The sequence below is a fragment of the Sciurus vulgaris genome (assembly GCF_902686455.1).
Source record: "Sciurus vulgaris genome assembly, chromosome: 18".
NCBI classification, from domain to species: Eukaryota; Metazoa; Chordata; class Mammalia; order Rodentia; family Sciuridae; genus Sciurus; species Sciurus vulgaris.
In genome coordinates, this window is record NC_136479.1 from 39,957,287 (window position 1) to 39,985,037 (window position 27,751).

The window sequence follows — 27,751 nt, forward strand, 5'->3', positions numbered from 1 at the left end:
CAGAGCACCCAAGCACCTGCAGAGAGGGCTGACGTCCACTTCTGACGTCCAAGAACACGAAATGAAGATGATGATGCTAGCCTCTGTCTTTGTAAATCGCAGTTTCAAGAAAGTTGATGTTACTGCTTCAACATGAAAGAGGACTAATCAGCTTAACCTCCTGCTGGATCCTGACTTTGGCATCACTACGCGGCAGCAGAACACATCTGGTGCGCTAGGCAGTGTTGTCTTCAACAAGATGGACTTCTCCGTGCTGAAAACAGGGCTGTCTGGCAGGCAGCCGTAACGGGTAGAAGTCGAAGCTCACACATTTTGCCCTGTTACCTTGACAGGATCGCTTTTTAGCCCCACATACTCAAGTACCTATTGAAAAGGAACGTTTTGACAAGGGATAAAGATCTGGAAATGCAAACACCATACTTGCCAGGAGGAAAAAAACAAAATACTCCACTTTCTACTTTGGGCAGCATCAGCTCCTAAGGAGACTAAAAATCCTCAGGTAAACCCAATTTCCTTGTTCATGGAGGTCAACAAATTCTCTTTTCTTCAAATGCCTTTCCTTGTTCTGGCATACTAAAATGCCAAACCAGTAACAGGTAAACACAGCATGTCTGAAACAGCACTTCTATTTAAAAACCTCAACTGGTAGCAGCGCTAATGATGCTTGACCACAGCTGATAAATATAGTCACAACATGTTCATTTTGTGTGCTAAACAGCAGTAAAGCACTCCTTTCTTGATAGCATCTACTATCCTAATATAGATACCCGACAAGAAGCAGGAGCTGGAATCACAGAAAGTCTTTGAAGAGCAGTTTCCAGTCATTCATTCTTAAATGGCAACATAAGCAATACAAGAGTGAGAAACAGTAGCTCTAGTTACTACAAAATGTCAGAAAGCATCGCCCTGATAGTTTAAATAGCCCAAGGAAACTTTCCCAACTGGAGTTAGGAGACAAGAGTGAAGCTGTGTTTCAGATGTCTTGGATTAGACAATACTGTAAGACTTTAAGCAACCACATTACTATTAGTTGGTCACCCAAGAGTCACCCAATTGAATCGGACATCCGAGCTAGAAGTGTCAAGATGAGAAACCATTCTGCAGAAAATGCTCGCCATACTGCTCGTGCCTAGCTGTCATGGTGCCTGCTCTGACCCAGGACGCAGCCTGGTCACGACCTCGGGTTGCCAGCTCCTGGTGTTCACACTCCTCTGTACACATGCTGGCTTTTCTGCTATGCATCTCCTGTCTCAGCCACAAGTGATGAGGTGGCCAAAGGCAAAGTCCAGAGATGAGGCCACTTTAGGAACCTGAGAAGCACTTGATCTTCTAGCTCTGTAAATAATCCAAGGCAGCTGAGAAGCCAAAGTAGTGCCTTTGTGCATTTCTTAAATATGCCTGTTAATGACCAAAGAAAGCATGGATTTAACTTTTTAAGCTTAAAAAAAGAAGAAGAAAATAGATTTAAGCAGTTGGAGGGTTGGGAAAGGCACTCTGAAAAGCTCTGCTGTTTCTACTCAATCATTCTTTCTAAAAAACATTTACCAAGGCCATAAAACATGCTGTGCTAAACACTGTGAGGAGTCCAGGCCCGAGGAAGCAGCCCAGTCCAGGAGAGAGTGCCAGGGTCCAGAGGAGAAATGCTCTTAGAGACAGCACGTAGGCAGGCGGGAAGCGGAGCACCTGCAACTGGGACAGCCTCCTCGGCAGGGGCAGCAGTGCAGCTGAACCTGCGGTGGAAAGGACAGACGCCCGTGGTCTGAAGGAGGAATGGGGAATGCTGGGCACATGCGCAGCAAGCCTGGTCAGCAGGAGGCGCACACCCCAGGACCGTGAGCAGCAAGCCTGGAAAAGCACACAAGGCCATGCCGGTGGATCAACGGCGTCTAAGAGCTGAGCAGAGGGGCAGAGGCAGGATTCCTGGAAGTGACTCCCGTATCTGGCTGCACATCCAACGTCACCTGGGACGTCTAACAAACGCACTAGGCGGACACCAACACGCACTAGGAGGACACCAGCCACTGACCAGTGTAGTTAGCTTCTCATCGCTGAGCCCGAAATGCCCAAGGGAACAGCTGAGAGCAGGAAAAGCTCCTCTGAGCCTGAGGGCAGGCAGCGCACCCTGGCACAGGAAGCAGAGGTGGGGCAAGGGCTGCCCAGAAGGCCACCTGGGGAAGGCAACCTGGGGCGGCCCAGGGCCACACCCTCCGGCCGCCCCACCTGCCCCAGTTACCCCCAGGCCCCCAGACTGCTGGGTCCACTGATGAGGCCAGCACACACGTCATCCCACCACGAGCTTTTGGGGACACTTCACATCCAAGTCATGACAGGAGATTTAACCTTGAAGTTCCTGAGATGGTTCTCACCAGGAGGCTCCTGCTCAGTTTTTTTCAGAGCAAACGTACTCTGTTGTCGTCTCCTTCCTTTATTCTTACCTTTGTTGCTAAGGCTTCTAAACTGTCGAGGAATCTGTGCCAGAAATCCTTGAAGAGCGGGCGGTCGATTTTCCTCAGGCTGTCTTTGGTGCTGGCATCCACGCTGACATACAGCTGAGTGACCGGCTTGAGGTTTCTTTAATAAAAATTTTTAAAAAAGACAAAAATGAAAAGAAAGTCAGGTCCACATCAGGCCTGCACAACACAATGTGCAACATGGGGCGACACAGCAAGGACCCAGACAGAAGCTGCAACGCAGACAACGAGGCACACAGACATCCTGAGTGACTGCCACCCCCCATGAGCCGAAGCCACTAATCACTCCTTCAGACGCTGTTTTAGTGGAAGGAAAACAAAGCCCAGCCTCGCCTGGCGGCCCAGCCCAGCACAGTCAGAGGGCTCCGGGACCAGCTGCATGGCGCTGCCCTCGGACACGCACAGCCTCCGCTTTCTACCCGCAGGGCCCGCACCAAGGGCCACCTGCCATCTTTGACTCAGGAAGGAAGTCTTTCAAGGAATGAGGACCAACCCAAAGCTCCCGCCCTATCAGAAGGGCACAAAGCCACACCTGGTTCTTGTCCAGAGCGGGGGTAGAGGGGTCTGAGCAGAGCCTCGGATGGGTTGACCTCAGCAGTGCTGTGATCCAGCACCTAGGTCACCCGGTAGAGAAAGGTAAACAGCAGATTTTTATTGTGCTTTGCCTCTCAACGAGTACCACTCGTTCTAAACTTCTCTCAAATCCACTGACTCACTTCATTCCATCCACTGGATTTCCTACAAGTTATGCTTTAAATCTAGATTGCAAATATCTCCAAATCTCTCCCCTTCTGGATCTCATAATTTATTCTCTTTTCTTGAGAACAAGGTGACATCTGTGCAGCTATGCTGTATGAACAAGCCATTCCGGGAACTGGCCTGTAAAACCTCCCCGCAGGAAAGGGCGCACAGGTGCTACCCTCAAGAGCCAATACAGGACAAACAGGACATACTGGGCCCCTGGGGTTTATCAAGGCTGTTAAGAGATATCTGTCCGAGAAATAGGCAGCTGCCCAGAAACCTTATCTATCAAGGACGGGGGAGGGGGCCTAGCCCCTACTCATCTCCTGCCTAGTTCACCCCCTCCCTCCTCCCTTCTTCCTCCAGGAGCATTCGGTTTTGGCGGGACCCAATGAGATTCAAATAAATTGGCAGGACCCAACCAAAAGAGAACAAATGTTTAGCTCTTCCAATGTTAACCAATAATGTACAGGTCTTTGTATGTGAGTGATTGGAAATTTCTTAAGTAGAGTGCTTTCTCATCCCTCGGGGCCGCTCCCCACTCAGCCATGGTAGTGGTCTGAGAGGCTGGTTGCAGTCCAGGTTCGAGCTTGCAATAAAACCTTGTTGTGTGATTTGCATTGCCCTGTGTGCACTTTGACTTTCTGGGGATTGGTCGATATTAAACCCCAAAACTTGGGTGAATTTAAACTAACCAGGAAAGAAAAAAGAAATTCTCCCTTGATAAGCCTCTCACAAAATTTTACTGTTAATTTTCTGTAACCGTTCCTCAATTTATTCCATATTTACCCCTCCAATGTTATCTACACACTGCTTTTTGTTCCAAAGTCCATGCATTCGGAAAACAAAAATATATGTAAGCCCAGTGACTAAGAAGGTTGAGGCAGGAGGATCACAAGTTCAAAGTCAGCCTCAGCAACTTAGCGAAGCCCTAAGCAACTTGGAAGACTCTATCTCAAAATAAATAAGTAAAACAGTCTGGGGATGTGGCTCAATGGTAAAGCATCCCTGGGTTCAACCCCCAGTACCAAAAAAACAAAAACAAAAACAAAACCAGATATGATTCATATGTTACCAAATGGTTAGGTGTTCTTCGCCTGATCAGTCATTGAGGGCAAGACCGTGAAGGGGGCTGGCTCTTCATCCAGACACACAGGTGTCCAAAGCTACCTTTCAGTGGGTGTCGCTGATGTCAGCAGGCAGAATCTTTAAGGGAAAGTGAGCCAAGCAAAGGTGTGCTATGACCAACAGGTGACATGCAGGAAAGTCAGAGATGCTAGACCCAAGGTTACTAAGTGCAGAAGAGCTCTGAACAGAGGTAGGAAAAAGGTGATAAAAATACTAATAGTTCCTGTAATCCCAGCGGCTCAGGAGGCTGAGGCAGGACAATTACAAGTGCAAGGCCAGCCTCAGCAACTTAGTGAGGCCCTAAGCAACTCAGTGAGACCCTGTCTCTAAATAAAACTTAAAAAGGGGCTGAGGATATGGCTCAGTGGTTAAGCACCCCTGGGCTCAATCCCCAGCACCCACCCCCAAAAAAAGAAAAAAAGTAAAAAAAAAAAGCTGCATGCAGTGCCACACACTTGTGATCCCAGCAACTCAGGATAACCCCGAGCTCAAGGTCAGCCTCAGCAATTTAGTAAGACCTTGTCTCACCAAAATCAAAATGGCGGGGGATATAGTTCAGTGTTAAGCACCCCGGGATTCAATCCCTAGTAGCCAAAACAAAACAAAAACTATGTATTTTAACCCTTCCCCAATACTAATAGGCAAGGGAAGCCTTAGAAGTTCAGTGACAAGTCACTATGAGCAAATGGCATCAATTTTGCCTGGTACTGGCCCCCACCCGCCAGGACGGCAACAAGGGCAACAAGGCCCCACCGTGTCATTTGTCCCTCTACAAAGAGACAGCAGCATTGTTTCCAAAACGCTAGAGAGTCACATCATTACCTGACCACAGTCACTCCTGTCTGAAAACCTCACTGTCAGAGCTGAGAACGACAACAAAGGGCAATATCTGGGACACACAACTGCGAACACAGCAAGCAACACCAATGTGCAGTGACCCCTCGTGCAGGGGCCACGTTGACTCTTCATCCCTATTTCAAGACTGAGCTCAGAATGAGAAAACAAAGGAATGGCAACAATCAAATACAAAGGCCCTCTCCCTTTTCTTTTTTCGGTAGACATTACTGAGCTTCATTCTACCTTCCAGGCTGTTATTTGGAAGGCAGAATGAGGCCCAATAATATCTAAAGAAAGAAAAAAGGGCAGAGAGATTTATGTTTGTTAGAAAATAGTGAGTTTCATTTTCCTCATAAGACAAAAAAAAAGAGCTGGAGAAGCCCAAGCATCCAAAGCCATTACCATTCAAGACTCTAAGGCACCTGGGGCTGTCAGATCAGGCCAGATACCCTAGGATGTGGGAGGGCGGAGGAGGGCAGAGCCCTCTGCTACTCGCCAGGTACACGGGCATGCTGGGCACTCTGCCTGGCTCTGCCCTTCCCTCAAGCGGCCAAGTCCCCACCACAAAGCAGGAGACTTGCTACCACCTTCAGGCCCAAGGCAGAGCAGGAGAGGTTCAGAGGAGGTCAAATGGCCCACATGGAGACCACTGGGAACAGCCATGGCCATGAGCTGAGAGCTTCCCAGAGGCCCTGCGGCTGTCCTAGCCCCACACAGGCTGAAATTCTACCCCAGCTCAGCATGCACACAGCTGCAGCATCGAGTGGCACACAGCTTCTGTGACAGCAAGTCATGAGAACCTGCCGACCCAAGAGAGGCAGACTACAATGCCAAGTGCCAGAGCCCAGAGCACAGCTCCTCGGAGAGAAACCCTACTCCTGGAGGTCAGCACTACCTGAGGGTGTGGGGTAGAGACCCTCCCACTGACTCCTGGAGATCAGAGCTACCTGAGGGTGTGGGGTAGACCCTCCCACTGACTCCTGGAGGTCAGCACTACCTGAGGGCGTTCCACAAGCTCTCCACGTTATTGGCTGTCATGTATAACTAATTACAATAAAAAAGTTTCATTAAAATAAATAAATAAATTACAACTGTGAATTTTTTTTTTTTTTGCAATGGATTCTTTTTTTTATTTTTTTTTTATTTTTATTGTAAAGAAATGGGATACATGTTGTTTCTCTGCTTGTACATGGCATAAAGGCATACCATTTGTGTAATCATAAATTTACATAGAGTAATGTTGCTTGATTCATTGTTATTTTTTCCCTTCCCCCCACCCCTCCCACCCCTCTTTACCCTCTATACAGTACTTCCTAACTCCATACTTGCCCCCTCCCTAACCCTAACTCTAACCCTAACACTAACCCTTCCCTCCCCCCCATTATGTGTCATCCTCCACTTATTAGCGATATCATTCGTCCTTTGGCTTTTTGAGATTGGCTTATCTCACTTAGCATGATATTCTCCAATTTCATCCATTTGCCTGCAAATGCCATAATTTTATCATTCTTTATGGCTGAGTAATATTCCATTGTATATATATACCACAGTTTCTTTATCCACTCATCAATTGAAGGGCATCTAGGTTGGTTCCACAGTCTGGCTATTGTGAATTGAGCAGCTATGAACATTGATATGGCTGTATCTCTGTAGTATGCTGATTTTAAGTCCTTTGGGTATAGGCCGAGGAGTGGGATAGCTGGGTCAAATGGAGGGTCCATTCCAAGTTTTCTAAGGAATCTCCACCCTGCTTTCCAGAGTGGCTGCACTAATTTGCAGCTCCACCAGCAATGTATGAGTGTACCTTTCTCCCCACATCCTCGCCAACACCTGTTGTTGCTCGTATTCTTGAAAATCGCCATTCTAATTGGAGTGAGATGGAATCTTAGGGTGGTTTTGATTTGCATTTCTCTTATTACTAGAGATGTTGAACATTTTTCCATATGCTTGTTGATTGCTTGTGGATCTTCTTCTGTGAAGTGTCTATTCATTTCCTTAGCCCATTTGTCGACTGGATTATTTGAATTCTTGGAGTAAAGTTTTTTGAGTTCTTTATAGATTCTGGAGATTAGTGCTCTATCTGAAATATGATTGGCAAAGATATTCTCCCACTCTCTACGCTCTTTCTTCGCATTGCTGATAGTTTCCTTTGATGAGAGAAAGCTTTTTAGTTTGAATCTATCCCAGTGGTTGATTCTAGCTTTTATTTCTTGTGCTATGGGAGTCCTGTTAAGGAAGTCTGATCCTAGACCAACAAGGTGAAGATTTGGACCTACTTCTTCTTCTATAATCTGCAGGGTCTCTGGTCTGATTCCGAAGTCCTTAATCCATTTTGAGTTTAGTTTCGTGCATGGTGAGAGATATGGGTTTAGTTTCATTCTGTTGCATATGGATTTCCAATTCTCCCAGCACCATTTGTTGAAGAGGCTGTCTTTTCTCCATTGCATATTTTTGGCACCTTTGTCTAGTATGAGAAAATTGTATTTATTTGGGTTTGTGTCCGTGTCCTCTATTCTGTACCATTGATCTACCTTTCTATTTTGGTACCAATACCATGCCGTTTTTGTTACTATTGCTTTGTAGTAGAGTTGAAGATCTGGTATTGCAATACCCCCTGTTTCACTCTTCCTGCTAAGGATTGCTTTAGCTGTTCTGGGTTTCTTATTCTTCCAGATGAATTTCATAATTGCTTGCTCTATTTCTGTAAGGTACGTCATTGGGATTTTAATTGGAATTGCATTGAATTTGTATAGCACTTTAGGTAGTATGGCCATTTTGACAATATTAATTCTGCCTATCCAAGAACATGGAAGATCTTTCCATCTTCTAAGGTGTTCTTTAATTTCTTTCTTTAGTGTTGTATAGTTCTCATTGTAGAGGTCTTTCACCTCTTTTGTGAGATTGATTCCCAAGTATTTTATTTTTTTCGAGGCTATTGTGAATGGGGTAGTTTTCCTAATTTCTCTTTCTGAAGATTCATCACTTATGTATAAAATGCGTTGGATTTATGGGCATTGATCTTGTAACCTGCTACTTTACTGAATTCACTTATGAGTTCTAAGAGTTTTCTGGTGGAATTTCCAGGTTCCTCTAAATATATAATCATGTCATCAGTGAACAGGGATAGTTTGAGTTCTTCTTTTCCAATTCGTATCCCTTTAATTTCTTTGGTTTGTCTAATCGCTCTGGCCAGAGTCTCAAGAACGATGTTGAATAGAAGTGGTGAAAGAGGGCATCCCTGCCTTGTTCCAGTTTTTAGGGGGAATGTTTTCAGTTTTTCACCATTTAGAATGATATTAGCCATGGGCTTAGCATAAATGGCCTTTACAATGTTAAGGAATGTTCCCACTATCCCTATTTTTTCTAGTGTTTTGAGCATGAAGGGGTGCTGTATTTTATCAAATGCTTTTTCTGCATCTATTGAAATAATCATGTGATTCTTGACTTTAAGTCTATTAATATGGTGAATTACATTTATTGATTTCCTAATGTTGAACCAACCTTGCATCCCTGGGATGAAACCCACTTGATCATGGTGCACTATCTTTTTAATATGTTTTTGTATGCGATTTGCTAAAATTTTGTTGAGAATTTTTGCATCGATGTTCATTAAGGATATTGGTCTGAAATTTTCTTTCCTTGATGAGTCTCTGTCTGGTTTAGGTATCAGTGTGATACTGGCTTCATAGAATGAGTTTGGGAGGGTTCCCTCCTCTTCTATTTTATGGAATACTTTGAGAAGTATTGGAATGAGCTCTTCTTTAAAGGTTTTGTAGAACTCGGCTGAGAACCCTTCTGGTCCCGGACTTTTCTTTCTTGGTAGGCTTTTGATGACATCTTCTATTTCAGTACTTGAAATTGGTCTATTTAAATTGTGTATGTCCTCCTCGTTCACTTTAGGCAATTCATATGTCTCTAGAAACCTGTTGATGCCTTCAAAATTTTCTATTTTGTTTGAGTATAGATTTTCAAAATAGCTTCTAATTATGTTTTGTATTTCAATCCTGTCTGTTGTGATATTTCCTTGTTCATTCCGAATTTTAGTGATTTGGGTTTTCTCTCGTCTTCTCTTTGTTAGTGTGGCTAAAGGTTTATCAATTTTGTTTATTTTTTCGAAGAACCAACTATTTATTTTGTCAATTTTTTGTATTGTTTCTTTTGTTTCAATTTCATTGATTTCAGCTCTGAGTTTAACTATTTCCTGTCTTCTACTACTTTTGGTGCTGGTCTGTTCTTCTTTTTCTAGGGCTTTGAGCTGTAGTGTTAGGTCGTTTATTTGTTGAGTTTTACTTCTTTTATTAAATGCGCTCCATGAAATAAATTTCCCTCTAAGTACTGCTTTCATAGTGTCCCAGAGATTTTGATATGATGTTTCTTTGTTCTCATTTACCTCTAAGAATTTTTTAATTTCCTTCCTAATATCTTCTGCTATCCATTCATCATATAATAGCATATTGTTTAATCTCCAGAGGTTGGAATAGTTTCTGTGTTTTACTCTTCCATTTATTTCTAACTTCAATCCATTATGATCTGATAGAATACATGCTAGTGTCTCTATCTTCTTGTATTTGCTAACATTAGCTTTGTGGCATAATATATGGTCTATTTTAGAGAAGGATCCATGTGCTCCTGAGAAGAAAGTGTATTCGCTCTTGGTTGGATGGTATATTCTATAAATGTCCGTTAAGTCTAAATTATTGATTGTGTTATTGAGATCTATGGTTTCTTTGTTCAATTTTTGTCTGGAAGATCTGTCCAGTGGTGAGAGAGGCGTGTTAAAATCACCTAGTATTATTGTGTTATGGTCTATTTGGTTTCTGAAATTGAGAAGGATTTGTTTGACATACATGGATGAGCCACTGTTTGGGGCATAGATGTTTATGATTGTTATATCTTGCTGATTTATGCTTCCCTTAAGCAGTATGAAATGACCTTCTTTATCCCTTCTGACTAACTTTGGCTTGAAGTCCACATTATCGGAAATGAGGATGGATACTCCAGCTTTTTTGCTGAGTCCATGTGCATGGTATGTTTTTCCCCATCCTTTCACCTTTAGTCTATGGGTATCTTTTTCTATGAGGTGAGTCTCTTGCAGGCAACATATTGTTGGATCTTTCTTTTTAATCCAATCTGCCAGTCTATGTCTTTTGATTGATGAATTCAGGCCATTAACATTCAGGGTTATTATAGAGATATGATTTGGTTTCCCGGTCGTTTGGTTTATTTTCTAAATTTTATTTATTTATTTGTTTGACACAACTTGTTTCCTCCTTTATTTGACAATTCCTTTAGGATAATTCCTCCCTTTGCTGATTTGCTTCTTTGTTTTTCATCTCTTCCTCATGGAATATTTTGCTGAGAATGTTCTGTAATGCTGGCTTTCATTTTGTGAATTCTTTTAGCTTTTGTTTATCATGGAAGGATTTTATTTCATCGTCAAATTTGAAGGTAAGTTTTGCTGGGTATAAGATTCTTGGTTGGCATCCATTTTCTTTCAGGGCTTGAAAAATGTTGTTCCAGGCCCTTCTAGCTTTTAGGGTCTGGATTGAAAAATCTGCTGATATCCGTATTGGTTTCCCCCTGAATGTAATTTGGTTCTTTTCTCTCACAGCCTTTAAAATTCTGTCTTTATTTTGTATGTTCGGTATTTTCATTATAATGTGCCTTGGTGTGGGTCTGTTGTAATTTTGTGTATTTGGAGTCCTATAAGCCTCCTGAACTTGATTTTCCATTTCATTCTTCAGATTTGGGAAATTTTCTGATATTATTTCATTGAATAGGTTGTTCATTCCTTTGGCTTGTTTCTCTAGGCCTTCCTCAATCCCAATACTTCTTAAATTTGGCCTTTTCATGATATCCCATAGTTCTTGTAGATTCTGTTCATGATTTCTTACCATCTTCTCTGTTTGTTCAACTTTGTTTTCAAGGTTAAATATTTTGTCTTCAATGTCTGAGGTTCTGTCTTCCAGGTGTTCTATCCTACTGGATATGCTTTCTATGGAGTTCTTAATTTGGTTTATTGTTTCCTTCATGTCAAGGATTTCTGTTTGGTTTTTTTCAATATCTCTAACTCTTTATTGAAATGATCTTTTGCTTCCTGTATTTGCTCTTTTAATTGTCGATTGGTGCGATCATTCAATGCCTGCATTTGCTCTTTCATCTCATCATTCAGTGCATGCATTTGCTCTTTCATCTCATCGTTTGCTTCTCTGATCATTTTAATTATGTACATTCTGAACTCCTTTTCTGTCATTTCTTCTGCCATGCTGTCATTGGGTTTTATTGATGTAACCTCTAGATTTGTTTGCAGCATTTTCTTTCCTTGTTTTCTCATATTGTTCAGGTTTCAGTGGACCGCTGAGATATTGCAGATTTCCTCTATTGACTTACAATGTCCCTGAAGATTTCTATATATATCCCCCCTTAGCCTTCAGTAGGCTGAAGTCTTGGAGGAAGTTGATAATGTGGTGCTCCACAAGGAAGCTGCCTCTCTAGGAGTGGTGGCCTTTAGGTGGGGTATAATCCCTGCTAGTGGGCAGAGGTGCCTCCACTTGTTGACCAATGGTCATCCAAAGGGGACCTAGGCTGCAGGCTGAGGCAAGGCCTGTTTGGGCCTGAGTCTCTGGTTTTACCGTCCTTGTGGGGAAATCTCACCCGGCAGGGAAGACTCACCCGGTGGGGAGGTGTTGCTGGTCAGTTCCCTCCTAGAGGTTCCCCTCAATTTACAGCTACCGCCTGGGCTGGGCTGCCTTCCTCTGCAAAGTTCCCAGGGGCCCGGCCCTACCTCCTGGGCCTGGGAGCCTCACCCTTCGCAGATGAATCTCCTTAGGCTGCCCCTCCTCAGAGAATCTGCCTGCAGGCCTGGAACCTTCGCTCCGCCCTAAGCCTGTCTCTGTGCGGCTCTTCCACCCAGAAGCCTCCTAGATCCTGGGACCCTGCTCTGCACCTAATCGCCTGGCTATGCGGCCCCTCCTCTGAGCAGCCACCTGGGGCCCCGTACAATCGCTGAGTCCCAGAGACCCGCCACATGCCTCTTCCTCCAGACTGCCGCCCAGTATTCCGGTGCGGTCACTAGGAGTCCAAGAAACTCACTGCGTGCCTCCACCTCCCACCAACCACCCGTAGCCCTGGGCAATCAATCACTCCGAGTCGAAGTGACCCTCCCCGTTCCTCCTCCTTCTCCAGGTAACCTCCCGGGTGTTCAGGAGCGGTCGCTCTGAGTGGCTCTGAATCCACGTGACCCGCTGCACGGGTCCTCTGGGCAACCACCCGGAGCTCTTGTGCGGCCACTCAAGACCAAGCGACCCACCACGCTTCTCCTCCAGGCAGCCCTCCATGTTCAGGAGCGGTCGCTTTAAGTCCAAACAACTCACCACTCGCCTTCTCCTCTGAGCAGCCGCCTGGAGCGCTAATGCAGTCACTGCGAGTCCAAACGCCCCGCCGCGCTCCTCCTCCTCCTCCGGGCAGGCCCCGGTGTTCAGAAGTGGTCTGAATCCAAACAGCTCGCCACGCAGCCCCTCCTCTGGCAACCGCCTGTAGCTCTGGTGTAGTCACTCTGAATCCAAGTGGCCACGCTCCTCTTCCTCGTCGTCCTCAGGGCAGGCGCCGGTGTTCAGAAGCAGTCGTTCTGAGTCCAAACTGCTCGCCGCACGGCTTCTCCTCTGGCAACTGCATGTAGCTCTGGTGCAGTCACTCCGAATCCAAGTGGCCACGCTCCTCCTCCTCCTCCTCAGGGCAGGCCCTGGTGTCCTGAGTCCACACAGCTCTCCTCGCCACTCCTCCCCTGGGCAGCCGCCGGAGCCCCAGTGGTTGCTCCAAGTCCCAGCGCTGTGCCGAGCGGCCTCCTTTACGGCGCTCCCAGTTGTCCGAGTCACTGCTCCAGCGGGGGGAGGGGCATCTCGCTGGCAGCTCTACTTTACAAAGTTTCCTGCGTTCCGGGACCACCGTCCCATCCGGGACGCCTTCCCATCGGGTGAGAGTCACCCGGCTGCTTTGAGTTGGTCCCAAGTGTCTCAATATCTCCTCTTTTGAATCCTGAGTCCTGGAGCAACATGAAATGCAGCCACCCTCTAGGCCGCCATCTTGAAACCCCCACAACTATGAATTTTATGAAACTTCCAAAATAAATTCTAAACTCAACTTCTTTTGAAAAGCTTATGTGCTCTTCAGCATTTACTCAGGGGTAGCTTGAACTGGACACTGGGCACAGGGCTCGGCCTTCAACGCTCACTTCGGGGGAACAAGAGATGGACAGGCAACCCCAAAGTCACAACCAAGGTGGGTCAACAGGAAAAGAATGACCCAGTTGACTGGGAATTAAGAAAGGCGTCAAAAATAAGGCAAAAGCCAAGCTGGCCCTTGAAGGACACAAGTTCATGGAGGAAGAGAGCATGGACTGTGCCCAGGGATGGCCAAAGGAGAAGGGCCAGCAAAGGCTCAGAGCTGGGAGCTTCGACAAGACAAAGGACATTCATGACCCCAGGAGCTGGACACACAACATGGCCGGGCAACCCCACAGCCAGGCTTTGCGTCCTTGAAGAGGTAGAAAATAACAGACCCCAAAACAGTGAGGCCTGGGAAGAGGGAGTGAGGAAGAAGGCAACACCTTGGTAACACTGACCTTCCCGTGCATCCTTCCCCGGGGACAGTACAATGGGACCCAGAAGGGAAAGAGGCAAGCCCTCTTTAAACATGACCCCAGACCCTCCATCTGTAAGGGAAATGCAGCTCAGCTCGGGACGGCAGTTCCAGCCCCTCTCACGGAACTGCCGCTCCGCACGCCCGTCGCAGTTGCGGCTCAACAATAGCTCCTAGAAAAATCCAGGCAGACAAAGGACCTCACGCAAGAGACTTTGTTATGCGGACGACTAGCGCATCCGCTGGGGGGTGAAAAGAAAGGAAAAGAGAACGATGGCGAGGACGCTTCTCCCAGATTGGAATCTCCCGGGCTGGAAGGAACCAATAGCAGAGGAGAGTACTTGCAAGCTGGCTGGCTGATGAACCAATAGCTAGCTAGCATGTTAGGACGTAACCTGGGAAGCAGGAAACGGCTGTAGCCTAGGCCGGAAATCCCTGTAAGAGGCAGGTGGAGCAGAGATTGACAAGTGGTTGGGGGGGGGGGGGGGGACGGCTGCACCTTGGAAGGGCGGAGTATCGGCTTTGTATTACACCATCCTTCCCAAGTAAAACCACTGCTCAGTGAGAACGAATCTCAGACTCTCACAACCTGCTTCCTGAGTGCCCACACTGACATGCTGTCAATAATCAAGTCACTCTCAGCGTGACCTGCATAAGCACAGATGCCCTCTCTGGGCAGTGGCTCATTTTCCACCAGGAAAGTGGGTCCACCAGATGCGTGATCTCATCTCTGACTGAGGTTGTGCTGATCCATGAAGTCTGCACCCGGCTCAGCCATCTTGTGCTGACCATCCTGCCAAGAAAGGTGCGCTCTCTTGCTGCCGCACTGTGAAAGAGTCCAGAGAAGCCTCTAGAAGACAAGACCCCAGCTGTCCCAAGGCCATCATAAACCTGCCAGCCCCAGTGGGTCCACCACCTGACACAAGAGCACACGTAAGACCAGTGGCACTGGCCGAGACCAAACGATCCCCCCACCTCAGTTACTAGTGGAACAAAGGGCAGCTGGTCTTGCCCTGTAACGAGATAACAGTAATGATGACGGCACACGCCAAAGTGGATCAGCTGCACTCCCATCAAAAGATCATTGGGAAAACATTAGTTTGGTGAGCCCAAGAAGACTTTTCCTCAGGAGAAGTGGCTTTATTCTTGTCCCACCACCCAGCCCAACGCTAACACCAAGCATGTGCTTTCCTCAACCTCTGTTTCAACAAAAGGATAAGCCGTTGGTACGGTGTGGCCTGCCCTTTCACCTGTGCTGGCCTCCACACTGCAGCCACAAGCCATGGGACCAGCCCCACAGGGCCTGCCGCCTGAAACTGCCTGCAGTAGGAGCTGTCAGCCAGGAGCCCACGCGCTCTGGACCTGGAGGGCTGAAACCCTCCTGGGAAAGCCGAGGCCTGAGCAGACCACCAGGCTGAGTGTGACGCTTGCATGTGGGTCAAGGGAAGCCCCCACAAAGCCAGGCTCTCAAGACACCAGAGTAAGTCATATGGGAAAAATCACAGTCACCGAGGCAGCATGACTGCGTCCTACTGTGTGCTCAGAGCAACCGCTGCAGGATGCTCACCTAACAGCTGCCTGGCAGAGCTGACCTGCTGAGCACACTGCACTGTAGACACAGGGGAGCTTCCAGGGCTCAGCTGGAGCCTGCTTTCTCTGAAAGAAAGGACGATGCCAGCAACACCTGCCATCGCGACTCCTCTCAGTGCACAGAAGTAAGCACTCATACAGGTACTGGGGACACTTTCTTCCTGCTCTCTCTGAAGCACAGAAGGGTGGGGAGCCCTCACTCAAATTAGAGAAGCCTACGCCATGAAAACGGACGGAGAGGCAGTCTCCAGACTACCTGGTTTCATCCGTCCAGGGTCCAGAGTGATCCTAGGAACCGGTGGTTTTATGATACAGTGTCTTATAGGGAAACGCACGTTGCTGTATTTTTAAGCTTTCCTCAAACTACAACTGACCCTTGGTATCCATGGGGGACTGGTCACTCCACAAGGACCCAAATCTCTGGAAGCCACAGCTTGAGGTTCTGGTGGTGTCAGAGGGCTCTGCACTTGGTGTGACCTAGGCACTCCTCTGCGTGTTGGAGGCCCTTGTGCTCAGGAAACAACAAGAAGACCATCTGCACACGTTCAGTGCAAGCACAATTTTTTCATGTATTTTGATCTGAGTGGGAGATCTGCAGAAGCAAAGGAACAGCTGTTTCCATACCTCTGCCGAGGAGCACAGAGGCAGGAGACTGCCACAGTTCAGGCGCCTCAACATTCGGGCACACGCATTATTCCCAAACTGGTAGCACTGCTCTGCATCAGTGAAAGGTGCGCCTACAGCCGCGTCCACCAACACGTCTCTACTGGCTCCAGCACTGAGATGCTCCCAGGATTTCAACAACCCCTTCGTGCCTCCCATATCCTGTGACATCGCTGTCCTCTCCAGGACACTTCTGACAAGCAGGCCGGGTCCTGCTCCCGAGCCCCGCAGGCAGTAGCACATCAACTCATGCTGACAGTCCTGGAGCCATCAGCCTCCCGTGCAGCCCCCAGATCAAGCAGCTTCGGGCAGCTGCACAACTCACCTGATCTCTGCAGGGAACTGTGCATTTGTGACTAGGAAACTGGAGATTCTGCGCTGGTGGAGTAGCTGCAAGAACCTATTGATCTCTGGGTACATTATCGGTTCCCCCACGAGGGATAACGCACAGTGCTTGACCTTCATTCCTTCTTCGAAGCGCTCTGCTTTGACACCTGGTACTCCTGCTGACAGACACAGTAGAGAGGGACAAATGAATAAGGCACTGACCGAGGATTTCCCATTTTCTTAATGATTCTTAGAGTACAGATTCATTTTTTTATACTAATCAAAAAACGTAAAACAAGAGTGAGGAGGGACACTTGAGCGCCTAGAGAGCAGGAAACATCCATCAGGGACTTGCTACTGCCACCTTCGTCCACTGCGTGAAATCAGTGACGACCACTCAGCAACGGTCATGACGGAAAAGGAACAGCACCCTCACCAGCAGCACCAAGAACAGGAGGAAAGGGCACCTCTCGATGACCAGCTGTGCCCGAATTTTCTGGAAGCAACACTATTTTATGCGCACGCACAACCTACATGGAAATGAGCAAGTGCAAGTCCATGCATCAGCAGCACCGATGTGACAGGTGGGCTTCTCTGATGCCCGCCCTGAACAGCACACTTCACGGCAGCCCTTCGGAATGAATGATTCCTGGTACCAGGAGTGGAACGCAGGGGTGGCTAACCACTGAGCTACACCCCTAGTCCTTTCTATATTTTATTTAGAAAGAGTGTCTTGCTAAGTTGCCGAAGCTGGCTCTTCCTGCCTCAGCTCCCAAACTGCTGGAATCACAAGTGTGCACCACCATACCCAGCGAGATCTAAGATCTTTTTTTTTTTAAATATTTTTTAAGATGTTGACAGACCTTTATTTTATTCACTTATTTATATGCAGTGCTGAGAATCAAACCCAGTGCCTCACACGTGCTAGGCACTCCACCACTCCACCACTGAGCCACAACCCCAGCCCTGAGATCTAAGATCTTAAGTAAACCACGGTTTTAAATAAAGCCTGAACCTTAAACTCAGCCTGTTGTCAAGACAACTCAGCACTACACCTGACTTTTCCTTTTAGTAAGGAATACCACCAACTTTAACACCCCTCATGGGCAGCAGAGTGGAGGGCAGATTCAACCTCAGCTTCCAAGTGTGTGAGAACTGAGCCCTGGCGAGGCCTGGCCAACAGAAGCCAGATGCACTGGCCCAACCCCGACTCTACACAGACTCAGAGCCTCTCACTTCCCTTTCCCTAGTATGTAAGACGTGACTTCACACGTGCATGCGGAGTTAACTGGAGAACTAAATGGAGCGAGCGACAGGAATGCTCAGCACGGTGTCAGATGCAGCTCATAGGCATTCAAAAACATGCTCTCTGCAAATATTTTAATTTTGGAGTGAAAAAGGAATTCAAATATTTTAATTACTTTAAACGAAATGGTAATTCCATTCAATTAAGTGAATATAACTAATCACCTATTATGTGCTGAGCACTGTTATACAGGACTTTTCTTTCAGTAAATAAAGAGGAGAAAGCTGCGTGCCTTTGGGGGTTTAGAATAAACACATCAAGTCCATCCAGAGTGACAGAGCACACCTTGAGTGCAACAGCCACCAACACCTGTGACCCCTGAGCACCTGGCATGAGGTCAGCGTGGACAAGAGGCAGAATCTCATGTGCTTTTTTTCCGTGGCCACGTGTAAGCAGATGGCCAGCACACTGGTGAGGACTGTGACAATGTGTGAGAAGGTGATGGACACTGGGAGAAGAAAAGGTGGAGCAGAACAAAGGTGCGGGAGGAGGCAGGCTGTCCAGCTTCCAGTCTGTACCCTGGGAGGCCCTGTGAGCCTCTGAAGAGACGAGGTGTGCCTTGAAGGAGAGGAGGCGTGGGTAAAGAAATCCAGCAAGAAGAGACCACCCGTCTGATGTGTTCAAATAATGAGGTGGCTCTGAAGTGTCACCACAGTGCTATATGGAAGAGAGAGGGATAAAGAAGGTAAATCTGCCACGACACTATAATATGATCTAAAACAGAAATGCATACGGCTGGGATTAAGGTGGGGGCAGGCATCACCAACGGGATCTGTCTTAAAGACAAGAGTCAACAGGACTTCCTATGGATTGGATGCACAGTGCCAACGACCACTGCCAAGTTAGGTGCTTGAGCAAAGGAGCCTCTGTCAATGGGGACAAAGCAAGTCCAGGGGGTAGCAGGAAAGGGGAAGAGGGAGTGGGTTATGATCAGGTGCTCAATCTTAGACACTCCAAGTCTGGCATGTCCACTGGACATCTGAATGTGTACACAACATTTAAACCTGGATTCTGGGTGGAAGTAAACACTTTGGCAAAAGAACAGCATTTCTACCCAGGGACTCATGAACATCACTGAGGCAGGAAGTGCAGACAGAGGAGAGGATCGAGGACCGAGACCCAGGACACTGACAATTCTAGGGAGAAGAGGCGTCAGCAAATGAGGCTACCGAGGCGCCACCAGGGAGGAGGGAGGACACTAAAGAGCAAAGAGATCAAGTGCCATCTTTCCTGAAGAGCTACAACTGAAGACATCTTCACCATGCCTGCCCTTCAGATAGTCACAAGAGCAAAGAGAAACATCTTTAAATAATGGATTCTAGGATTTAAAAATCATTCTGTCAAAAAAGGAAGGCACTGAAAAGCACCAGTGAGGCCTGAGTGCTCTCCCCCACAAAAGCACATTCCACTCCACACCTGTGGCCTGAGGCTACTGCAGAGTCCTCCCTGGAACCCGGGTGCTCGCTGTCCTCCACCAGCCTGTCGCCAGCCTCTAACCCTTCGAGGGGAGGAAGTCCTGGAGAAGGGCAGTGCCCCAACTGCAGACACCACACTGCAGCAGCACCCCGTGACACCCACTCCCCTGTCAGTCCCCAAACCCTAACCCTCCCACCACTCAACTCTGCCTTGCTGGGGAATGTTCTGGCTGGACTCCTGGCGCACAGACGACTTTCTGCTGTGTCTCTAATCAGGGACTTCAGGTAACTAAGAAGCACACCTCCTCTTGAGGAAGTCGCCCCTTGGCGACTCGGGCTCAGGGCTCTCAGCTCATCCCAATAAACCAAACTACCCACCTACAGACACACAAGCAAGGCAGCAGCTCAGCGTCCCGCCTTCCCACGACAAAGCCTGGCTAACCAGAAACAAACCATCTGCTTCAACTCTTCCCCAAGCCTTCTAGGCTGAGCGTCTGACAGAGACACCTGTGCTGAGGCTCTGCATGAACAGGTGTCAGGGGACAGCAGCAGGCAGCGCACTGCTCCCAGCTCCCAGGCTCTGCGTGCCTGGCTGTGAGAGCCCCCGGCAGACCCGGACTCCACGCTAACTCCAGATGGAGCGCCTGGGACAAAGGCAGCCTTTCCTCTCTGCAACCTCAGGACCCAGGTCGCTGTGGACAGGACAGCACTCAACTCTGTGAGTGCTGAAGGCGTCTCTCCTGGGAAACCGTGGCAGGCAGAAGGCACAGCGGCATGTTGGAAAGATGCTGACTCACAGTGAAATTCTGACCCACTTTTAATCAATATAAAGTTAATTTTGCATGTGTATAAAGGGAAAGCTAATAGAGATCATGAGAAGAAAGATGATTGCTTCAGAACTGAGAATAGCAGCACAAAAGGGAAGCATTTAAAAAAATCAGAGAATATCTTCAAAATGTGCTCAAGGGTGGCCCCTTGGCTAAAGCAGGAAACTCTAACTAGCACCAACACCCATGGCCCCCCTCAGAAACAAAATCGCAAAATGACTGAACCAGACCCACGAGAAAGAACAGGTGTTCTTCCCCTACAGAAAACAAAGGACTCCATGCCAGAGCAAAGGAAATTGTCAGCAAGCTAAAAAGCTGGCCTCTATAGAGAGGCCCAAGTGGGCATTTCCAGAACATAATGAGACAGGAGGGAAAGACTGCAAGTCTTAAAAATGAACTATATTTTCCAATTTACAAAAGAAATCTGTTTCTAAGCACTTTAAAGCCTAAAATATGTACTCTTACAGATACAAAGCAATTAAAATGTAAATTAATGAACATACAAACCCCCAAATACAAATTAATCTGAAATATACCTAAACCATAATACTGGTAAATCTATTTCAATATCACCTAATCAAATTCAAATACTATTCACTATAGGAAAATGTACTCTAAGTTCCAACTAAGGAAGTAAGAAACACATTTCTCTTGGGTTATTTGTTCTGGGGTTTTTTCCCCCTTCTTTTAAGCCACAAGGGGCACAGAGCAACAGCACGGGTGCTCCAATACGGGAATCTCCAGCTCTGTTGGAAGAGAGACAGAAGCGGGTCCTGCAGGGCACCTGGGGGTGGGCAGCTCCTCGTCACAGGGCCCAGCCTCCTCTAGGCCAGACTCCAGAGGGGAGCTCAAGTATGGGAAGCAAAAATCAGACCCTCCACCAGGAAATGAAAAGAGGCAGAGAGTTACACGTCTGCACCTTCAGAGTTAACCCACAGCCAGGGGAGGGTCCTGGGTTCAGAAGGCGTCCCCATCAACAGCCTCACCGTCCTCGCTCTGAGGCTGACCAGTCAGAAAGGAGGTGGCCTGTTTTACCTGCAACTGGTCCCCTGAGGCTGAAGGAAGGACAGAACTCACTGCAGGGCCCAGGCTGGTGGGAAAGAGGACAACCACTGGTGAAGGCACCTCCACCGCCAGTCAGAGCAGCTGCAGGCGGCTCTGCTGGCTCCTCCCGCGAGTGCTTGGCCCACTAACACCAAGCATCTGCTCTTCAACAACCATGTTGTTGCCTCTTCTGATGTTGTGGTCTCAGCAACATTCACTGTGGCATCACAGCAGGAAGGAGTATTTTCAAAAAGCAATGTGGCTTATTTTGACTCAGAGTGAGGTAACAAGCAGTAAACAGTCTCCACGGTCCCAAACTGGAGATGGAGGGAAATGGCCTTCACTGTGAAAATGTAAGAGGAAGAGTTTGCCATGCCCCAGCGCCAGCCTCCCATCCACACCTGCAAACACACAGCCATTTTCTACTCGTCCAGAGGAAGACAGCTGAGCTGCGATGAAGAGCCCCCATCACAAACATCACCTGGGTCCCCTTGGAAAACCTCTCCACCGAACTCACTGTTGACTCCATGTGTTTTGTGACCTGGTCACACTTTGCAATGTCAATTCATTAAGGAATGAAAGAAAAGCACCCTCTTGGAGATCTTCCAGGTAAAAGAGAAGTCCTGCCAAGCTGTTTTAGGAACCCACCTGGGGGCAGCTGAACTCCACTGTGTGCACTCTAACCCAGCCAGGGTCCCTGCACTCTGCTCCTGCACCCGTCAAGCCACAGCCTCATTCCCCTGGAAGGCGGCACCCGTTGGAAACCCTCCTTGGCTTCCCATGCCTTGGGAACCTGAAGACCACCAGCCATGCAGCACAGCAGAGCCTCCCAACAGGTGTGGCGGGACGACAGAACCCGTGCTCCATGAACGGCCCAACACGCTGTGCTGATGTGAACAGTCAACGCCAAGACCCACTTACTACCAACTTCCATTTAAAGTGCATGTGCAAAAGTGTTTCTGCCAGAAAAATGACTATCAGAACTCAGATGGTCTTTCTATACCAAGGGCATCTCGGCAAGATTTCCCCCATGAGAATTCCACCCAGGTAAGCATTTCCTCCCTGGGGCTGCTTCTTCGTGCAGCAACTGCCTGGACATAATCACCCAGAGTTCGGGGTGTCCAGGCAATAACCCCCCTTGAGGGTTTATGTGGCTCTTCAAGAACATTACACTAAAAGTAAACTCATTAAATAAAAGGGAAATCCCTGGCACTCCCTGCTTCTGACATCACTACCTGTGATGACCGATTTTATGTATCAAATTGGATGGGCCGTCGTGCCCAGACACTGGGTCAAACATCGTTTTATTCTGGATGTTTCTGCAAAGGTGCTTTTTGAATGAGATCAACGCTTAGACCAGTACACTGAGTAAAGCGAATTACACTCCGCGATGTAAAGGGACCTGATCTAACCAGGTAAAGATGGACCTCCCCAGCAGACTGCCTTGACTTTCGCCTGCCCCCTTCCAAGCCTCCAACCTGCCAGCCCACCCCGTCAGCCCCCACTTGCAGGAGCCGATTTCTACGATGAATGGATCTCTCTGTCGATCTGTTCATTGAGACACACCGTTCTGTTCCTTTAGAGAACCCTATTTACACTAGCCAAAAGAAAACGAAATGCTGCCTTGAAAGGTATTACATATCTTATCTGGGGAGCAACAGTCACTATTAACTAAAGTAACAAAAAGGCTAAGAAAGATAGTCAAATTCCAGAGGTGAAACTTACTGTTCTTTACCAATACTTCACTTAATTTCCCCAAAAGTCTGGTAAGAGACACTGTTTTATCCAAATAACGGAAAGCAATCTATCCCCCACTCTACCATAAAAAGTGCTTGAGATTAAAAATCAAGATAAAAAATCACAGTACTTATTAGCATCTCTGCAAATATAAAACAAAAAGCCCATCCATAAAAAAAAAAAAATGCCAGGCCTACTTTCCCTAGACAGTTCATAAAGAACGCAGGAAAACTTGGTGGTCGCCTTAGACCCTGCTATTGATGTGAGGTCATTCGTTTGCACCACAGCAGTGCTTACACCAGAACAACCTCTGCTGGGATTTTTTACTGCTGCACATGAAAGGAAAGGGAACAGAGGCAGCAAGACACCAGTGGCGGGGAGACGGGGGCTCACTCTCACAGGGCCTCACAGTGCGGTGACCCACACACAGCACCACTTCACCACCCCACCACGGCGAGGGGAAGCAGTTTGCTGGTGGGTCCGACTCACTCACTGAATCGGTCTCTGGGGAAGGAAAACAGCAATCAGAGTTCTACAAGCCCTCCAGGTAATTCTGGTACACAACAGAGTTTGAGACCAAGACTCTGGAAGATTCAAATATCCTCTTTTTTTTCCTTTTTTTTAAAATTTTTCTAGATGTTGACAGACGTTTATTTTATTCATTTATTCATATGTGGTGCTGAGAATCGAACCCAGTGTCTCACGAATGCCAGGCAACCTCTGAGCCACAGCCACAGCCCTACTCAAATATCTTGTAAGTATAAAAACGAAGTGGGGCTGGGGAGGTAGCTCAGCTGGTAGAGTGCTTGCCTTGCAAGCACAAGGCCCTGGGTTCAAATCCCCAGTACCACAAAAAAAAAAAAAAAAAACTGAATCAGAAAATTCTGATTTTTTGCTGTACACTATAGATTTTCATGAGACTTTTATTAATATTATCCCTTCCTTTTATAACGCATTAAAGCAAAATGTCAGTACTATCTGACATTATTTGAGAATTTTCCTATGATCTAAAATTTCCAGTCCATTCGTAAGGCTCCTCTGTGCTCACCAAGACAGAGAGATGGCAAAGAATCTCAGGAAGGATGATGCATTTACAGACAAAACTTACAGATTGAGTGCACCATGTAAGTTGCTAGCCTTTGGGTTGAATTTTTAGTTTTTCCATCAAGTGGAATGTAAAATTTAAATTTTTAAAGGTCAAGATATATACAGTGTTTCTACAAAGTGTTTGCTTCCCTACAGAAAAAGTGTCCAGCAGAGCTAAACACCCCACTGAAAGGCAGTCCCTCGGCCACTCTGCCTTAGGCTCCGGGTGGGCACTGGTGTCCCTCTGCAGACAAAGACAAATACCTCGGAACTGCTTCATCATGTCCAGATGGCTCTGCACAGCGCCCTCTAAGATCTTCTCAGGCTGGTCCATCTTCCACCGCCACTCAGTGCCCACAGGGTTGGTGTGGTGCCTAGGAACAAGATGAAAGGTTCCTGTGACAATGTCTTGGCCAGGTATCAACTGAGATATCCCCAAATCAGGGCTGGCCTCCTCCTAAGAGCCCAGCTGTTCATGGCAGCACTGCCCAGTCATGACACGCCATTCACATCTCTGCCCAGCTCCCGGCTGCTCAGTCAACTACAGGTACAAATAAAACTGCTTTTGATCTAACTACACCCAAGACAAACAGAGGTCACCTGTCACCACCGCACTATGGTACCTAAGTCAACTTTCACAGTGAGTGCAGAAAGCTGGACACATGTTTGGAAATCACACTGGAGGGCCTGAGACCGTGCTTCTGGATGCAGGTCTGGGGAAGGAAGTAAACCTGGAACTGTCTCCTGTTCCATAGGGAGCAAAAGTGGGCAGACAGTGACTTTCTAGGAGATCAGGAGAGTTCTGCTCCACTATGATCAGTGAGAGAAAACCACAGTGACAGCCCCAGCCCCACACTCCCTTCCATCAACAGAAACGGAAGTCCCATCCTAAGTCAGTCTGCTTAGAGGAAAACACGCTGACTTCTGCAGTTCTCCTCTTCTCATGTTTGTGGTTGAGCAGGTTCTGCTCACAAGGATACATCCTCTTATGTCACTGGGTCTCCTCAGGCAAGTCTGGGGTGTCTGACCAATCGCCAACATCCTTGAAGTGACACTGCGTGTCCATCGCGTTTCCCAAAGCATGTTCTGAAAGATGCTAACCAAGAGAGGGATGCTGGAGTTCTGGGAACAGCTGCCTTCGTATGATCTGCATGGAGAACTGCTCAACACCAAATCCAGTCAGGATGTGGGCTGTTCCGCACCCACTCTGTGCAGGGCATGTTGCAGGAAGAGAACTGGCACATTGGGTGCCAACTAGACAGGCCCACTAGCTCACCACCCAGACCACCACAGGAGGCCAGCAGCTCTCAGCACACAGCCACCCACGACAAGAGGAGGAAACTGCTAACCGACGCGCCCCGTGAACAGAGCCAGAAGTCCACCATGCGTCTGGTCAGCTGAATCCACAGCATATAAGAAGTAAATTGTACTAAAACCAATGTTCATCCAAGAAAGCAAGCTGGCTTAACATTTAAAAACCAGTCACTGCATCTCACCACGTTAACAGACTTCAAGGAGAAAAGAAAGTGCATCTCAGTGTAGAGAAGTGTTTAACAAACTTCAATACCCATTCCGGACCAAAAACTCTGAGCAAACGAGGAATAAAAGGGGTTTTCCTTAACCCACACAGGGGATCAACCAAAAATCTATAGCTAACATCAAACAATGTGGAAGAATCAATGTTTCCTTGTTAGATCAGAAAACAGCAAAGTGTCCTTTCTCACCACTCGTGTTCAGCATATGGTAACCCTAACCCTGGTCAGTGAAACTGGGCAAGAAAAAGGGAAGAAATAAAAACATCTCTCTTCACAGATGAATGTCTACATAGAAAATTTTTAAAAATAATAAGAAGAATTTACAAGGGAGCGTAAAATACACAAAGTCAATCGTAGTTATATATCAGCAATGAAAACTAATTTGAAACTAAAAGAGAAGTTCAATTTACGATAGCAGTGAAAATAAATAAGTAGATGCAAATCTAAAACGAGGTATATGACTTATAGGCTGGGAACTGTGGACCACCAAAGACCCAGGTGAAAGCAGAGCCCACACCTGTGGTGCAGACCCAGTGCTGGTAAGACCCACAGATCTGGGGAATCCACCAGGAGTCGGAGCAGTACATAGCAATGAGACGATTCTGAAGTTCCTACTAAAACCAGAATGGCTAAAACAGTTGTGAAAACAGAAAGCCAGGATGGGGAATTCACAGAGCACACCGTGAAAACCACTCACAAACCTACAGCAGGCCTGACAGCAGGGTGCTGGCCAAGGGACAGACACAGACCAGCAGAACAGAGTAAGCACACAGACTCAGGTTTATTGCCACAAGGGTTCTGAGAAGGTGCAAATGAAATCCAATGGAAAAAGGACAGTCTATTCAATAAACTGTGGTGAAACAATTGATACTTACAGGCAAAAGAAACAAAACAATACTTCCATCTGTTTCTTGTACATCAACAGTAATAAACACCTTGAAGTGCTAACACGTTCTTTCTGGTATGGACCGAGGTGGAACAGATCACACACACAAAATCCATGATGTCAGTCTAATCGTGAAAAACGCCAGACACAACCTGAGGGACCTTCTACAAAAGACCTGACAGGTGTTTTGCAAAAGTATCATGAACAACCAGAAAAGACCAAGGACACTTGAGGACCAGATGCCACTGGGGATCCTGCACTGCAGCCCAGAACAGAAGGGTAGTGTTGGTGGAACCTGGCGACATCTAAAGGGCTTCCAGATTAGCTAACCATGTGTCAGCACTACCTTCTGGACTCGGATAACGTCCTACAGTAATACTGGATGCCAACGTGAGTGGAAGATAGGGACGGGTGTGCAAGAAATCACTGTGCTAGCTTCACAAACTGCCGCGTGAGACCTTTTCTATATGACAAAACAGACACTGGTATACACGCAGCTCATGGTAGGCACTTGCCCAGCATGTGTGAGGCCTGGGTCCACCCTCAGCACCACTACACAAAACAAAAAACAAGACACTGCTGGAGACACTAGGAAGAAAAGTGTCTACATTCACATACTGAAGTAGAAACTGACAGAATCTACATCCAAATATTTAATCAAAAAACGCAAACACTGGGGCTGGGCTGTGGCTCAGTGGTAGGGCACTCGCCTGGCACATGTGAGGCCTGGCACCTCATAAAAATAAAATAAAGGCATTGAGTCCACCTACAACTAAAATATATATATGCTGAAACACTGGGGCTGGAGCTGGAGCCCAGTGGAGCAGCGCTTGCCTAGCACGTGTCAGGCCCTGGGTTCGATTATCAGCACCACATACAAATAAAATAGAGGTCCATCAAAAAAAAAAAAAAAACTTTTTTAAAAAATACAAACACTTTTATACATCAGAATGGAGCACACGGCCAGCGACGTGGCAATTAGAACCATGCTTGCATCGATCACCCTGTTTCAGTCGTGGTTTTCTGCTGCTCTTACTCCGTGCTGGGCTCCACACCCAGTCTGCTCTTTAGGACTCCCCTGTGCTTATGCATCACACTGCCCTGCAAGCCTTACTTTCAAGCAATTCCTCTCTGGGTTAGAACAGATTAAGTGTCCCTTACTTGAAAATATGAAATCCAAAACACTCCAAAATCCAAACTTGTGACCTCCAAGTGCAATTCTTTTCCAGTGCTGAGGTTAGAAGCAGGGCCTCACATGCAAAGCCAGCTGTGTAGCACTGAGGGGCACCCTCACCCCTCAAGTGGAGACTTTCAAAACAGTCTTGTTTTATGCAAAGAGTTATTAAAAGTACTGCATAAAATTACACTCAGTCTGTGTGTAAGATGCATATGGAACACAAATGAATTCTGTGTTTAGACGTGGGTACCATCCCCAAGATATCTCATCGTGTGTACAAAAATATTTTAAAATCCGAAAAATCTGAATAATTGAAATCTGAATGACTTCTGGCTACAAATATT

The 27,751-nt window shown here is 47.1% G+C and overlaps 1 protein-coding gene across 2 annotated transcripts in view; it reads right to left on the reverse strand.

Moving 5' to 3' along the window:
• Positions 1-2,373: 2,373 nt before the first annotated feature.
• LOC306649331 (S-adenosyl-L-methionine-dependent tRNA 4-demethylwyosine synthase TYW1-like) overlaps positions 2,374-27,751 on the reverse strand; it is an 80,714-nt gene continuing 55,336 nt past the window's right edge. Inside the window, exons 11-13 of one of the 2 annotated variants that reach the window (XM_079120208.1) lie at positions 24,074-24,183; positions 16,393-16,570; positions 2,374-2,571 (exon numbers count right to left, since the gene is read on the reverse strand). In XM_079120208.1, the coding sequence (XP_078976334.1) occupies positions 2,391-2,571; positions 16,393-16,570; positions 24,074-24,183 (469 nt within the window). In that variant the 3' untranslated portion in view covers positions 2,374-2,390. Of the gene's footprint in view, positions 2,572-16,392; positions 16,574-24,073; positions 24,184-27,751 lie in introns of both variants that reach the window. The other variant, XM_079120207.1, reaches the window with a different exon arrangement.